Source organism: Solanum verrucosum, unplaced genomic scaffold (assembly GCF_900185275.1).
Source record: "Solanum verrucosum unplaced genomic scaffold, falcon-dt-bn FXZP01000244.1, whole genome shotgun sequence".
NCBI lineage: Eukaryota > Viridiplantae > Streptophyta > Magnoliopsida > Solanales > Solanaceae > Solanum > Solanum verrucosum.
In genome coordinates this window covers 949,555-967,805 of record NW_026019999.1, presented here as the reverse complement: position 1 = coordinate 967,805, position 18,251 = coordinate 949,555, and the positions used below count along the sequence as shown (strand labels likewise).

The window sequence follows — 18,251 nt, the reverse complement described above, 5'->3', positions numbered from 1 at the left end:
AATAAAGAAATGAAACACTTGCAATATATGAAAAGCTTTGTAAAATAGTAAAAGCAACTTAGTTCATTAAAGAATTGCAATAACAAACCCAACTTTACTCATATAATAAAGTAATATAGTTTCTGTGGGAGATTCTCTAACTGACAACCACCACTATGATCCTAAGTGGTGATACAACGTCTTGCCCACGCTGTTAGAACTGTCCTATACTTTGTCGTCATATAGAACACTTAACTTAGTAGATCCACTAGTCTATGCTAAAAGCATCTTAGGAGTCATCTAAAAAATATGATCCTTTACTACCCATGATGGCTACATGGTTTATGGAGACTTGAGTTAATATAAATTCCCATCCCTATATCGGTGCTCAATACTACTCCCAAATTATATTTAGCTCATATGTTTTAAAAAAATAATCTTCTTTCTTTGATTTAAGATAATTACTCAAAACTTAGCTTAAAATTTCTCTTGGAATCGATGTTCCCTTTCCTTGATCAAATGTGAAAACATTTATAAACATCTTTGGGAATACTTAGTTCCCTAATAGCTTTTTGAGAAATGAACTCAACTCTTTATTCTTTGCTTAACTTGAAAACTTGAGTCTTTAAAATGAATTCAAAACATTGTTAAAGACTCTTGAAAACTTTAAGAAACTTTACTTTGACTTGGTTCTTAACTTCTAGACCTGACTCTTAACTTCGTTGACTTTGATCTTAACTTTCCTTGAATTGGATTATGGGTTCAAGGTTTATGATCTCATGTTTATGAATGATTTCTAGATGTTTAGAAGTCATTTAGAGTAGTTAGAATCAATGGAAAGTGTTAGGACACTTTAGAATAACTTAAACGGGCCAAACGACGAAAACTGGTGAAAAACGCCGATCAGGGCCCGTCCCTGGCGCTGTGCGCCAGGCCCAATTTTACTGGGACTCATTTCTGGCGCACTGCTGGCGCGTTGCCCCAGCCTTCCTGGCGCTATGGGGGCACGTTGCGCCAGCCTCTCTTCAGGCAAAATTCAGACGAACTTTTGATCGCGTTTTCTGACCCTAAATTGTTCTAATCCAATTATTTCCCCCAAATTCACTTTAGATTCATGTATCCATATCATATACACAAAAATCTAGCTCAAACAACTCAAGGAAACAACACTCAATCATCAAGAAACTCCTAAATCCCAATTCATATTCAAGAACGAAATCAATTCAAGAACAACTATCAAGAACATCAGTTTCTCAATCATTTTAGGATGAAAACACGCTGAATTAAACATGCTTGGCACGTGGGTGAACTAGCCCAATGCTCTGTGATCTCACATACCTTGTAGGGATCAGCCCCGACGAAATCCACAAGCTAAACTTGACGATCTCCTTGCTTCTCCTTCTCTTTTCTCCTCTTCTTTCCTCTTTTCTAAAACCCTAAATCTTTTCCAAAAGCGTAAAACCAACCAAGTTCAGTTTAGACCCTTAATTAATTCACTAAAACGAATTAAAATAAAAGGGTAAGGAAAAGACCAAACTACCCTTAAAAAATCCGGATTTGGACTTTTCTTAAACCAACGGCCCAACTTCCAAAGGGTATAACTCACTCATCTGAACTCAGAATCGCACAAACTTGGCGGCGTTGGAAAGATCATTGCAAGAGATTTCCAACCATATCTGGAACTACAACTAAACCATCATGAGCTAGGAGTTATGGTCGTTTAAAGTTGACCAAAAAACTCACTTTAACTTATAATTTTCCAGATTTCCTTGTACCTTTCAAAAATGACAAATTCCAGATTTTAAAATTCTTTCTAGTAACGAAATGTTACAATATCTCCATCTTGGGAACATTCTTCCTCGAATGAGGTTACTTTTAATAGATTTAGGGTGCAACATCAAACTCAACACCCAACAAGCAAATGCAAACAAACAACATGCTCATTCATAATTTAGAGAGCACTAAGAAGAAAATTAGTACCTTGATCTGCACCTTCTTCAGATTCAAAGAGATGTGGATACCTCTTCTTCTTATCCTCTTCTGCTTCCCAAGTAGCTTCTTCAACAAATTGGTTCCTCCAAAAGACCTTGACTGATGCTACCTCTTTTGTTCTCAATTTGCGAACTTAACAATCTAGAATCTGGATAGGGATCTCCTCATAGGATAAGCTATCCTTGATCCCAATATTTTCAGTTGGTATGATCAATGAAGGATCGCCCATGCACTTCTTCAACATGGATATGTGAAATACCGGATGGACCGCTGCTAATTCATGCGGTAGCTCCAACTCATAAGCTACATTGTCAATCCTCTTGGTTATGCGATAAGGTCCAATATACCAGGGACTAAGCTTCCTCTACTTACCAAACCTCATAACACCCTTCATGGGTGAAACCTTCAAATATACCCAATCATCTACTTTGAACTCTAACGCCCTTCTTCTAACATCAGTGTAGGATTTTTGACGATTTTGTGCTGCTTTCAACCTTTCTTGAATCATTTCCACCTTCTCTATAGCTTGGTGAACTAAATCTAGTCCTATCAACCCTGTTTCACCAACTTCAAACCATCCAATAGGAGATCTGCATCTTCTCCCATAAAGATCTTCATAAGGAGCCATTTGAATGGTAGAGTTGTAACTGTTGTTGTAAGCAAACTCAATGAGAGGTAGGTGATCATCCCAATTTCCTTTGAAATCAATCACACAAGCCCTCAACATATCTTCTAATGTCTAAATAGTGCGCTCTGCTTGCCCATCTGTTTGAGGATGAAAGGCAGTACTTAAGTTCACATTTGAACCCAAGCCTTTCTAAAAAGATTTCTAGAACTGTGCAGTGAATTGTGCACCTCTATCTGAAATAATGGAGACTGGGACTCCATGAAGTCTTACCACTTCTTGGATATACAACTTGGCATAATCTTCTGTTGAATGGGTAGTCTTTACGAGTAGAAAATGGGTTGATTTAGTCATTCTGTCTACAATCACCCAAATGGAATCATGTTGTCTGCGAGACCTTGGCAAACCTGTGATGAAGTCCATATTAATCATTTCCCACTTCCATTTCGGAAGTTCTATATTCTGCGCCAAACCACCAGGCCTTTGGTGTTCAACTTTCACTTGCTGGCAATTCGGACATTTGGCAACAAATTCTGCAATATCCTTCTTCATACCATTACACCAATATACCTCACTCAAATCATAGTACATTTTCGTGGAACCCGGATAGATGGAATATCTGGAGTTATGAGCTTCCTCCATGATCCTCTCTTGGAGTTCATCTACCATTGGTACACACAATCTACCTTGGTATTTTAGCACACCATCTCCCCTTTGTTCGAAATCTAGTACCATTTGCTTTTGAACATTTGCCTTCAAGTCAAGAAAAATGGGGTCTTTGTCCTGCTTTTCTTTCACCTCTGACACTAGTGATAATTCAGCCCCGTTCGTCACCACTATTCCTCCTTTTGTGGCATCCATAAGTCTAACTCATAGGCGTGCAAGTTTGTGCACATCTTTGGCTAACTCCCTTTTCTCTTCCTTAACATGGGTGGTACTACCCATAGATAACCTGCTTAAAGCATCAACAACCACATTGGCCTTACCTGGGTGGTTGAGAATACTCATGTCATAATCCTTGAGCAACTCTAACCACCTCATTTGTCTGGGATTGAGTTCTTTCTGAGTGAACACTTATTGTAAGCTCTTGTGATCAGTGAATACATCAACATGAACACCATACAAGTAGTGACGCCAAATCTTCAAAGCGATGACAACCGCAGCCAACACTAAGTCATGGGTTGGATAGTTCTTCTCATGAACCTTCAACTGTCTGGAGGCATAAGCTATCAACTTGTCATTCTGCATTAGGACACAACCCAAGCCAACTCTAGATGCATCACGATACACCATAAAGCTTGAATACCTTCTGGTAAGGTCAACAATAGGGCAGTAGTCAACCTCTTCTTCAATTCCTGAAAGCTTTTCTCACAAGCTTCAGACCGTTGAAACTTCACTGTTTTTTGAGTCAACTTCGTCAAAGGAGATGAAATAGACGAGAACCCCTCTACAAACCTTCTATAATAGCCAGCTAAACCCAAGAAACTCCTAATATCAATTGGAGATGTGGGTCTAGGCCAATTCTGCACTACCTCAATTTTCTGAGTATCCACTCTAATTCCATCACCGGAAACTATGTGACCCAAGAATGCCACAGACTCAAGCCAAAACTCACACTTAGAGAACTTGGCATACAACTTCTTATCTTTCAAAGTCTGAAGAACTATTCTGAGAAGGCTAGCATGATCCTCTTCATTCCTTGAATAGATTAGTATGCCATCAATGAAGACAATAACAAACATATCTAAATAAGGTTTAAATACTCTATTCATAAGGTCCATGAACACTGTTGGTGCATTAGTTAAACCAACGACATAACCAGAAACTCATAATGACCATAACAGGTCATGAATGTTGTCTTTGGAATGTCACACTCCCTTACTTTCAACTGATGGTAACCTGATCTGAGGTCTATCTTAGAAAAACAAGAAGCACCCTGAAGTTGATCGAAAAGATCATCAATTCTTGGAAGATGATACTTGTTCATGATGGTAACCTTGTTCAATTGACAGTAGTCTATACACATCCTAAGGGAACCGTCTTTCTTTCTCACAAATAAGACCGGAGCGCCCCAAGGTGAGACACTTGGTCGAATGAAACCTTTATCTAGGAAATCTTTCAACTGCTCTTTCAACTCTTTTAACTCTACTGGTGCCATTCTATATGGTGGAATAGAAATAGGACGAGTATCTGGAATGATGTCTATGCTATAGTCTATTTCTCTCTAAGGAGGGACTCCGGGTATATCATCAGGGAAGACTTCTGGAAACTCTCTTACTATAGGTACTGACTGAATGGGAGGTACCTTAACACTAGAGTCATTAACTCGGCCTAAGTGATAGATACAACCTTTCGAAACGAATTGTCTCGCCTTAAGGTATGAAATGAAACGACCCTTAGGCACTGTTGATCTACTACTCCACTCTATAATTGGCTAATTAGGAATATGAAACTTAACAACTCGAGTTCTACAATCAATGGAGGCATAACAAGCATAAAGCCAATCCATACCTAGAAACTTTGGGTTTGTTAATGGCAATTCTTTAACGAACTAAGTTGCTTTTATTATTTAACAATCAATGGGGGCACGTCGCGCCATCCTCCTTTCAGGCAAAATTCAGACGAATTTTTGATCACGTTTTCTGACCTTAAATCGTTCTAATCCGATTTTTTTCCCCAAATTCACTTTAGATTCATGTACCCATATCATATACACAAAAATCTAACTCAAACAACTCAAGGAAACAACACTCAATCATCAAGAAACTCCTAAATTCCAACTCATATTCAAGAACGAAATCAATTCAAGAACAACTATCAAGAACATCAGTTTCTCAATCATTTTAGGACGAAAACACGCTGAATTAAACAAGCTTGGCCCGTGGCTGAACTAACCCAACGCTCTGTGATCTCACATACCTTGTAGGGATCACCCCCGACGAAATCCACAAGCTAAACTCGACGATCTCCTTGCTTCTCCTTCTCTTTTCTCCTCTTCTTTCCTCTTTTCTAAAACCCTAACTCTTTTCCAAAAGCGTAAAACTGACCAAGTTCACTTTAGACCCTTAATTAATTCACTAAAAAGAATTAAAATAAAAGGTTAAGGGAAAGACCAAACTACCCTTCAAAAATCCGGATTTGGACTTTCCTTAAACGACAGCCCAGCTTCCAAAGGGCATAACTCACTCATCCGAACACGGAATCGCACAAACTTGGCGGCGTTGGAAAGATTATTCCAAGAGCTTTCCAACCATATATGAAACTACACCTAAATCTTCCTGAGCTAGGATTTATGATCGTTTAAAGTTGACAAAAAACTCACTTTAACTTACTTATAATTTTCCAGATTTCCTTGTACCTTTCAAAAATGACAAATTCCAGATTTTAAATTTCTTTCTAGTAGAGAAATGTTACACCAAGCAACTAAACTAAAAACTAAAGCATTTAAGTTACGGAAGCAAGTTAAATAGCTAAAGGCTGAAGTTCCCATAAACTTCCAAAAGATCTAACAACTAAACAATGCGGAAAAATACACCTAGAACCTGAAAGTCAATGTACCGAAATATCTAACAAGATCCATAAGTCTAACAAGAAGGGTTACAACCCCAACTAATGAACTAATAACTAACTAGAAAAGTCTAAGTCCGAAATGTGGACATAGACGAAAGGAGAACTCATGGCAGCCTAGAAGAACTGGCTCACCCTTAAATTCGAACGATCACTGATCTTCTAAGCTAGGTCTGTCAATAGCCGCCTGAAGATGCCCTACACTTAACAAAGAAAAAGTAAGTGCAGTATCAGTACACAACCACAGTGTATTTGTAGGATCACACGACTTTCTTACTAAGTGCAACATACATAAGCCATTACAACAATATAATCACATGCATATATCGAACATATACAATATCATCATCATTTACGAACAACGAACAACTTCACATTTCTCAAGATACACAATTATATCAAATCATTAGTCCTCTCATGGAACCCAAACCCAAATTGTTAGCATACCGTAACGTGGTACCCGATCCTATAATTATGACGGAACGTGGCAACCGATCCCATAATTATGCCGAAACATGGCAACCGATCCAAGTTAGTGTGTCAGAACGCAACACCTGATCCATTCAACAAAACACAATCACAATCACAAAGGACTTTCTCATAATCATACAATCAAGTCATAATTTATGACATTCATCATTTATATATCCTCATTTACAATTAATGTGATCAATAATGCAACATTCACATAAAAACATGTATCATAATGAAGCAAGAACAAACATACATCACACAATCATAGAATCACAACCATCACCTACCTCGAAACAAGCTTGAAACCCTAAGAAACTTGATTCTTCCCTTTCCGGATTCGTTCCGCTTGTTCATAGTCTACAAACAATCAATATAACACGAGAATCAATAAACAATCACTAATTACCCAGATTACTAACAATTCTATCAACCCTAGATCATACACATGATCCCACTACCCAAATTAGGGCTTTTCCCACCATAATTCTCATATCAAAACTCTCCCCCATCGATATTTACCCATTAGATTACGTTCTACGGATCGAAAAATGAATTCAGGGAGATAAAACCTTACCTTTAGCCTGAAAGATGGTGGAAAACTGTCAAGAATCGCTTGGGGTTCGTCTCCTTACTGTCAAAGTGAAAAGTGCAGAATAAAGACGTCTTGGGGTTTATTTCTGACTTAAGTCGCATCGGGCCCGCCACAATGGTCCTCACCCCGCTACAGCGGCCCCGCCCTGGCGACAGAAATCCCCGCCAAAGCGGCTTGTATGAAACAGTAAGCTATTTTAATAATTCCAAGACCCCATTTCACAACACGCCTTCCACCAACGACGTCGACACTCAGAATTTACCCGTTCACGCCAAAATTGGTTTTGGGAGTTCTACTCACCTGAATTCAATTCCGTAAAGTTGTACGGATTCCTTAGCGCCTTAACTATGTACTCATGTGATCAAATTCATAATTAGATCACCTAATTGCTATCAGATTTCCCTAGACTTTAATGACTCCAATTTCGTCTAAATTTGGACTAGGTTGGGAAATTCCAAGTTACTACGAAAAAAATTTCAGGCCCAAAATTTTTCCCTGTTGGCTTTTCTATAACGACAGAACCCAGTCGTTACATATTTATAATATTAATATTTTTGTCAAACATATATTTTATTATGTTCATAAAAATCATGTTTTTTTAGTTTTTATTATTAATTTAATTAAAATATACCAATTTGAAAGATATCAAGCAATTATTTTTTTATAATATTAGTTAAGAACATATGTTTGTTGATTAATATATTTTTAACAGACAATATATATACATCTTAAATATTTAATTTAATATCATTTATAAAAGCCCTTATATAGATTTTTTTTATTTTAAATAATTCACTTTTATTTTAAAATTTTAATATAACTTTATGATTGCACTTGTGCAACGAAACAGTACATGTGTAATTATACTGTAATTACAATGTGCCAAACAAACATGTCAGGGTAATTACTAGGTTATGTAATTACTACACTAGTAATTACACCAATTTCAATTATCAGATTGCTTTCCAAATAGACCCAAAATGATAAATTATTCTTTTATAAGTTGGACATCCAAATAGTACTCCCTCTGTCCATCAATAGTTGTCCATTAATGACAGGGTACAGACCTTAAGAAACAATAAATAATAAGAGTAATATTAATACATTACCCTTTGAATATACTAAAATTTAATATTTTGAGAAATGTATTGGGTCTAGTTAAATAGTACTCCCTCTGTCCCTAATTACTTGTCCACTTTTTCTTTTTTAGTTGTCCCTAATTACTTGTTCATTTTGACAAATCAAGAAAGGACAAAATATTTTTACCTATTATACCCTCAATTAATTACTTTGAAAAAAGTAGAACTTCTTGAAAATCTTAAGTTTTTAATTCATCTATTTCATAATTACTAGGGGTAAAATGATAAACTCACTGTGTCAATAATTGTTTTCTTAATAGGTGTGTCACTTCAAAAGTGGACAAGTAATTAGGGACAGAGGGAGTATTTAATAGCAAGGGTAAAATAGATATAAAAGAGTAAATTATCTCTTAAATTTTCAAACTAGACAAATATTATGGGACAACTATTTTTACTATAGTGGGATGAACGGAAAAAGTATAGTTGAAAAGTAAAAATAGACAAACTCCAGATATGATAACAATTTTATTGTTAGTTGCGCTATACAGAAATTTAGCATTGTTATGCATGTTGAGAATTTATTTAATTTAATTTTTTTTAATATTATTAAAAAAATATTTATTTTCATGTAAATACTATAAGTCTTATAATCATATATATATTATGGCATATTTTTAAATTTAATTTTCTTTTAGTTAAATCCTAATTAAATTTTATAATATAATTTTAAATAGAAGAAGTAAGATTTTTGAGTAACCAATAAGAATTGTGGTAGAATATAAAGTAACTTTTTTATTCTTTAAAAAAGGTTGCGGGTTGGAATCTTCCTCGATATGGAGCTGTCTTTTTAGAAACCGTTTTATCCTTAAAGTAAAATTTCTTGACACGAATTTAAATTTAATGAAATTTCATTGCAAATATTAAATATCGAGTGAAAAACGAAAAAGAAAAAGAAGACTTGAGTCATCAATGACTTTCCTACTTGCTTCATACTCACAATGTTTCAAACTTGTTATTCAAATTCAAGAAAAGCATGCCCACATCAATGAAAGTTTGGTTGGTTTACCGATTCCGCGTACATAAAGGTATGATATATTTAGTCATCCATTCTTTATTGCATCCTAACCTAATCATTTTAGCCTGTCCTTGAGTTAAAAGTTAAGCATGTTAAAGAGTTGGTGGAATTTGTTACAATACATTAATTTTTTATTTAATTTTACACACCTCATCAAGACTTTAATGTGAATTTCTTTTACATAAATACAAATTTAATCCGATTTCTAACATAAAACATCGAGTGGAGGATAAAACAATATTAGTTAATGCATTTCTACTTACATGTCATTATTTTAAATTTTATGTTCCTTGCAAAATTAGGTAGGTTTATCATTGTATCTTTATTTAGTATTTTAAGTTAAGTTTTTAATAAATGAACATGAGTTAATTTATTTTGATTAACTAATTTGACCAATAAAAATGAATAAATTATTTAGTTTTCTATGTTGGTTAAATTTATATTTTCAAGATTAATAACTCTGAACGATAAAATGAAAAAAATAATGTCATTTTTTTGTGAAATGACAATTATTCCCTCTACCCAACAATACTTGTCTACTATTAAATTTACCGACTTCTTAAGAAACTATAAATAGAAAGTAAGTTTACTATGTAACCCTTTGAATATAATAAATATAATATCTTAAAAAATATAATAAAAAATGACTATAATTAATGATAAGTGTAAATTAGGAAAGAAAACATATACTCCCTCCGTCTAACAATACTTGTCCACTATACTAAAAATAGATGTCCAACAATATGTGTCCACTTTATGAAATCTATGAGTAATTTTACACTTAATTCCTGATTTACCCTTATCATTAATTATAGTCATTTCACTATTATATTTTTCAAAATCTTGTATTTATTATATTCAAAGGGTGATATAGTAAGATTACCTTTTTATTTATAATTTTTAAGGGATGTGTCAAATCAATAGTAGACAACTATTATTGTAGGGAGAATAGTACAACAAAGTAACATAATCACAAAAAGTTGGAAGATATTGTTGACATTTAAGTGTAAACACAGAGATTCTAGAAATAAGAATTTTTTTGAATTCCAACCATTTAAATTCTACGCTTGACTATTTCTTTTCGTTTTAGGTTGAATTTTCCTCCTCTCTTTTCGTTAACTTTTACTTAGTTTAGTAAACTAAAAATAAAATTTTATTTTATTTTATTTTTTTTGTATTTGGTTTATTCTTATTATTAAGTATGAATTATTTTCAATTTATTTTTCAACCTGTTGAATTTATACTAAATGACTTCGAGCAGTAAATTTATTATTATTTTAGTTTTAAAAAAATGATATGCCGAATCAAATTACATAGATAAATAAATATGAACGGAAATGATTAAAGAATGTTTTAATTACGCTCATTCTTAATATATATATATATATATATATATATATCGCTTGTACAAATCTACCCCTCATACTCTTCGTTTGGTGTGAAGATAACACCAAATATTTTTTGAGTAAATTATAGTGCCACTTAATTTATTGTTTGATTGGTAAGTCATTGATAGCTTATCTCGGGATTAATAATAGTATCGGGATAAGTAGTGGCGGATCCAGGATTTAGAGTCCGTGGGTGCCAAATAGACTTATCGATTAAATTAATTTTATATTTGATTAAATTATTCGTCTTTTCGATATATATCATAAATCAATCAATAAAATATAAATAATAAGATATTACACTTTTATTGAGTATTTAATCAAATAAAAGAAAAGTCAAAGGAGTAATAATGTAATTAATTTAATTTAAGTCAATAAAAATTACAAAATAAAATAAAATAAATTGTACCAACTGTTTTTCCTTAAAAAAAGGTGCTTGGAGCCTTTTGTTTTTTCTTAAAAAACGTCTGCAACAAATTTCTCAAAAAAATAGGTACAAATGGGATTCGAACCCACAACATCAGCCTTCTAAAGTTGCCCTCCTACCGTGGCACCACAAACCAGTTTTGTTCTGTGGGTGGCACGCTTTATATTTATATAAATATTATATATATATACCTATGTATATATAGAGTTTCCGTCGAAGTTTGGGGGTGGCGTGGCACCCCCACACCTCTTTATAGATCCGCCCTTGGGGATAAGTTATTCCTCTACTTGAGTAATATAGTAATCCCGAGGTAAAATAGGTAAATGACAAATATATCTCCTTAAATCCTTTTTATCATCACTTTATACATTCATATAGGGTGTTTTTGTAAACAAATAATTTATTCTTAAAATTTATGCAATACATACTATTTTGAATGCAACAGCCAAACACTCATAAAAAATTAATTTCAACATAATGTATTTCATTATAACTAATTTCAGCAAAATATATCTCGTCTTACTTATTATATCATAGTATTCAAATCAAGCGACTCCTTAAAATTGTGCTCAAGTCTATCATAAAATGGTAATTTCTTCTAGCGCCACCTATTTTGATAGTAATAGAACAAATTATCAAAAATCATAATATTGTTATATTTTCTTAATCAAGACATTTCCTTGCAACATAGTCAAAGAAGAAAATAAATAGTTATAGTTGATTGACTCACAAGTCAAGTAGACTTTGGAATGATCATATGACAATGAGAGTCTGATTTTTATGCTTGATCCGCCCATAGTGTAAATGGATTTTTACATAATGATCAATACTTATAATTTAAACCTATTCTAAAAAGTTAGTGCGCGTATATATATATTCATACCGTCTAACAAATGATGCATATTTAATTTTTTTGTTAACATATATATATTTACTTAATTGAAAAAAATTATAATATTGGATTTTTAACTTACAAAATGTCAGATGACTTTATAAAATTATTTCGCCCCTTTTTTACACCTCTAAACCCGACACGAATGAAAAAAAAATAATTCAATTCCTCTTACACTCAGTCACTAAATGGGGTTGGAGATCGAATCTGAATACATGAGGATTGAATTTTTTAGTTGGTCTGGTTTGGATGGGTAAAAAAATTAGATGGGGTAATATATTTTTAGCCACATGACATTATTAGAATTTAAAATTTAGATTTAAGATATTCAATTCAGTTTGTCAACGAAAAGAGTAAATATACTATTTGTCAAACAACGGAGATATAGTTCACCATTTGTTAGACGAAAAGGGCATATATAATATCTACACCACTTTGTGTGGTATAAAACATAAAATTGAGAGGTATATTTTTCCTATTATGCTAACCTGATGATGTACAATAAATAACGGAATATCCTACTCGAGCTTTCCAATCAACCAATTCCCTATTTCAGGGACATCTGTGTTAGGTAGGCCTAGGAAGTGTCATTGTCAAAAATTTTATAATTTTCCAAGTGGGGTAGTTAAAATATGGAAAATTTTGGCCTTTAACTGGCTTATAAAATCAAGTATCCACACACCATATCATTCCATTCTCCACCAAGTGACTCAAAGAATTTACTTCCATTCCATGGCCAAAATAATACTCCAAATCTTCACCATTTCCATCTTCCTTTCTCTGGTGGCCTTTCCGGCCACCGGAGAAGAAGATACTTATATTTTTGGAAAATCCATAAACAAAAAATCCACAAGGTTGAAAAAGGAAAAATTCAGTCATTTTCGATTTTATTGGCATGATATTGTAAGTGGTTCAAAACCAACATCAATGATGATTATTCCACCACCTAAAAACACAACAACAGGTTTTGGACAAATGAATATGATAGATAATGCCTTAACCTTAGGACCAGAATTAAGTTCCAAGATTGTTGGAAGGGCGCAAGGGTTTTATGGTGCTGCTTCACTTAATGATGTTGGTTTAATGATGGTTATGAATTTTGCTTTTATTGAAGGGAAATATAATGGAAGTACTTTTACTATACTTGGTCGGAATCTGGTGTTCGAGAAGGTGAGAGAGATGGCGGTGATAGGAGGGAGTGGGCTTTTCCGATTTGCTAGAGGATATGTTGAAGCTAGTACTCATTCATGGGATTTTAAAACTGGAGATGCTACGGTTCAGTATGATGCTTATGTCTTGCATTATTGAGGTTTTACTAATTTTGTATGTTTTCGTTGTGTCAATTTTATAAGATTTAGTTTAACTGGATACTAAATTTATGAAATATCCCATTTTGTTCATTTTTTTTTATATATATCAAGTATTATGTGTCTTTGGATAATTTAAATCAAAGCAATTGAATGACTTTGTAATGTTTCTAACACTATTATTAGAAAAAAAAGAAGGGAAAAAGACAAATATACCCCTGAACTATCGTAAATGGTATGCAGATATCCTCCGTCATATTTTTGGGACATTAGTGCCCCTGCCGTCCAAAAACTAAAACATATATGCCCTTCACTTTAACGGAAGACTAAATAAGGACACGTGACGCAATCTTATCCGTCGATCCAATAATTAATAAATGTCGGGTCGGTAGATAAGATTATGACACGTGTATATCCGTTAGTATAAAGGGTATATATGCTCTAGTTTTTGGACAATAGGGGCACCAATGCCCCAAAAGTATGACGGAGGGTACCTATGTACCATTTTATGATAGTTCGAAGGGTATATTTATCCTTTTTCCCATAAAAAAGTACAAACTTTTTGGATGAGACTATCAAATAAAAGAATGTATCAATATTAATTAAAGAAATATATCACGCAAATTAAAACGAAAAATATCACTTTTATAGGCTAGCTAGCTTTTAATTAAGAGCAACTTTCACCTATAGCAAACATAAAAATCATATTTGTATATTATAGCTATAGTTTGCATAATTGTGTTCCATAACAAATTTTATGTTTGCTATGGAGCTTTTGATTTGTTTAATTCGCTAGATACATTCAATTTTCTACATATTGTTTAGTTTTATATAAATTCATTTATACATTGTAATTTGTATAATAAGATCTATATTTGTATAATTATAAATGTATATGACAAAAATATATGTATTTGTATATACACTTTTCTCTTGCTTTATACAAACACAAACGCAATTTATACATTTTTTATCGAAATGTATAAAATCGCAAATTGTATACCGAATCAGATGGCAATAAAATGGGATGTTTGCTGCGAATTACAAATAAAATAAACTATAGCTATAGTTTAATTTGAATTAATAGGTTGCTATTTCATACAATTTTCCCTTTAATTAATAATTTTGGTGTGACCACACTTTTTTTCCTTATATTGGAGTATGGAGAGATTCTTTTCCTTTTTGGGGGGACCAGATTCATTTCTTCATGCTGAATTATTTGTCACGTATGTTGATTTTTGACACATTTTTTTAATTTACAATTTTTTTATTTGCTAAAAGTTATTAAGAGTTCCATTTTAAGATTGGCTACATGGTCTAGTGGACCCTTATACTTAATCCGTTTGTATTGTGAACCCTTCTACTTATCCCTTTGTCATCTGAACCCCCGAACTCATTTAAACTCAACATGTTAAAACCCTTTCAACACATCGTGACTCTCAATCGCGCTGATATCACATTCCATGTAAGATAAATTTTGCCACATCATTTTTTATTTTTTATAATAATTTGTTTTTAGACCAAAATCATAGAGTTTTGATTCAAACTTTACAAAAACAAATTAATTATTCTTCTAAATTAAAATTTTGGGTCTCCCTACATCAGCCATTTTCATCGTGAAAAGGCCCAATCATCGGAGAAATTTGCCGCTGCCACCACTCCTCTTGCCGGCGAGACCACAAATACTCTCTCCTTCATCTGTCTCCGTCTTCGTCGCACACTTTCACCATTTTTCTTACCTCATCCTTCTCTAACCTCCACAAATCCAAAAACCATAAGCCGCCGCACCAACTCATTGCCCCTCACCAGCCTCGTTCCCCTCTCCACCGTCTTCATTTTTCCGTACCATCAACGACTCCTGCGAACAACCAGGGACCCCCTATGCTCTCCATCCTTTCTGGCGTACCAGAAGGCCAGAAAATTTCTCGCTGCCTCCGGTGTACTAGCATACTCCTCGCCACCTTTGGTGTACCAAACCACCTAAAGAAGATGAATGAAAGAAAAAAAGAGGGTTGGAAAAAAAATGGAAATGGCTGAAAAAAGTGGGTCATTTGGTGAAGAAGAAGGGTTTCAACTTTCTTTTTTATGTTTATTATTTTACTCTTTTAATTTAAATATTTTTTAAAATTTAAATATGATGTTCACTTGCCTTAATTGGCGTGTGGTCTCACTCTCTTGCCAACTCAACCATATTAATGCCACGTAAGCATGGTCAATGGTCAGAGGAGTTTGATATATTGTGTTTTATTAAGTGTAAGGATTCAGATGACAAATGATTAAGTAGAAGGGTTCACAATACAAACGGGTACAAGTATAGGTATCCATCAGACCATTTTGCCTTTTAAGATTATATTAAAGTTTCAATCCTTCTTTCCTCGTAAGGTGATGTCCAATCCTTTTTTTCTTGTGAGGTAATTTTATTAGTAAATGAGATAAGAAAATATTGTTTACACGTATGACCTATGAAGTGGTTATCAATTTATTTTCATCGGTTTCGTTTTTTAATGCCTTCTTCGTTTCAATTTAGTTTCAATTTATGTAGTGCTATTTAGGTAGATTTTTATAAAATAATAATAATAATAATTGAATCTTGTGGTTCAAACAAGATATTTATGTGGTTATAAATTATCAATGAAGGTGAGAGGAAAATTAAAAGTTAAACTCTTTTTGAATATAAAGATATCATTTTTTAAAAATAAAGTAACAAAAAGTGTGTCACATAATCCTTTAAGCCGCTAATGCCTCAATTGTTTTTATTAAGATTAAAACGTCTGAATCTGAATGCACGTCTGAATGATTAAGATGTTGTCTCTAGATCTGAACACTAAATGATTAAGGCCTCATTTGTTTTCATAAGATTAAGGTCTGAATCTGATTGCATATCTGAATGATTAAGATTGTTTGTCTTTAAACATTTGAATATATATATATATATATATATATATATATATATATATATATATATATATAGTGGCGTTGCCAGAAATTTTATGAAGGATATCCAAGTGCTAAAGTGAACCTATTTTTTAGGATAATGCTTATCATTATTGAGATTTTACTAATTTTATATGTTTTCGCCGTGTCAATTTTATAAGATATAGTTTAATTGGATACAAAATTTATGAAATATCATATTTTGTTCATCCTTTTGATATATATCAAGCATTATGTTTTTCGAATAATTTAAATCAAAACAATTGAATGACTTTGTAATGTTTCTAACACTATTATTAAAAAAGAGTACAAACTTTTTGGATGAGACTATCAAATAAAAGAATGTATAAATATTAATTAAAGAAATATGTCCCGCAAATTAAAATGAAAAATACTACGTCCGTCCACTTTTAATTGTCATAGTTTCTCTTTTTAGAGTTAACCTATAAAAATTTTGACTAACATTTTACGATGTATTTTTTTCATCATAGATATGCGAAAAATTGCAATTTATAGTACTTTTCGTATAGTTTTTGAATATCTAAATTTTTTAATTTAAAATATCAAACTAATATAATCTAATTTAATTTTAAAAATTAGTCAAATTAACTTTTGAAAAGCATAATATAACAAATAAAAGTGAACGGTGGAAGTATATAGTTGCACCAAACTTTACGTTGCAAACATTTGCTATCTCAGAATGTTATATTTATGTGATTGGAGACACTTTCTGCGTATGTATTGCTTACAAAGTAAGCAGAGTTGTAAATTCAATAGTGGTGGTACCAACAATATCACATGCATGAATTTTTGTAAGTTGTGTTGATATTTAAAAATAAATAAAAATAAATGATATACAAATATTATACTAATAAAAAATATTTAAAGTATATTAATAAAATATAAATCAAGTAATTAATATAACTTCCATTAATGAGTTAGGTTTTGCTTTATTGTGGTGGTCAATTCCTCTTTGGACAAGTAATTTTGATTTCTAATGTTATATTCCTCTTGTTTCAATTTATATGACTTAGTTTGATTTAATACAGAGTTTAAAAAGAAATATTTTGAAATTTATGATCTAAATTAGGCATAATACATAAATCTGCCCTATAACTTGGCTTCATTTTACGTTTATGTCCTCTAACTTTGGATATACACAAGTAGACAGTAAAACTTGTATAAAGTTGAACAAGTAAACACATGAGTCCTACATGGCACAATACATGTAGGACACCACGTAGTAAAAAAAATGACATGTAGAATGTCATGTAGGACATGTGTGTCTATTTGTTCAATTTTATACATAAGTCCTACTTGTGCACACCCAAAGTTGAGGGGCATAAATGTGATTTGAAGCCAAGTTAAAGGGCATATTTATGTATTATGCCTCTAAATTAAGTCACATATTTGTGTGGTTAGAAATCATTTCAATAATAGTAAAATGAACATTTAAAAAGTTAAATTATTACTGAACATAGAAATATGTCATTATTTTTAGAACTAATTAAAAAAATGAGTCACATAAATTGATACAAAGAAAATACCTAAATTAAATCATAGTTAGACTGATTTATTTTATCCTAATTTAACTATCAATGGATGTTCAAACTCCCTAACAACATTAATTTTTAGTGTATGACAAGAGATAACTGTAAAAGTCCAAAAATCACACAACATATTGCGTATGCTAAGACTCAAATTTAACTGGAATTGAAGATTTGAAACTCCTCAAAAGCATTAATTTTAGAGAAAAACACCCGCACATCTATTTACGAGTTAATGTTACAACCTTAACATCTACTTTTTAAAAAAAAATTACTATTAATAAAATTTTAATTACAGGTATTAACAGATTAGAATTCCCTCCGTCCAACAATAGTTGTCCACTATACTATTTTAGGACGTCCAACAATACTT

At 32.5% G+C, this 18,251-nt stretch overlaps 1 protein-coding gene across 1 annotated transcript; it reads left to right on the top strand.

Moving 5' to 3' along the window:
- Nucleotides 1-12,789: 12,789 nt before the first annotated feature.
- Nucleotides 12,790-13,490, top strand: LOC125819400 (dirigent protein 22-like). Its single transcript, XM_049498832.1, has one exon. It carries the CDS (start codon nt 12,823-12,825, stop codon nt 13,396-13,398), a length of 576 nt encoding a protein of 191 aa, XP_049354789.1. The 5' UTR covers nt 12,790-12,822; the 3' UTR covers nt 13,399-13,490.
- The last annotated feature ends 4,761 nt before the right edge of the window (nt 13,491-18,251 follow it).

What these genes read in the sequence shown, in the direction of transcription:
- LOC125819400 (XM_049498832.1), top strand. Translation starts at nt 12,823, where the DNA reads ATGGCCAAAATAATACTCCAAATCTTCACCATTTCCATCTTCCTTTCT.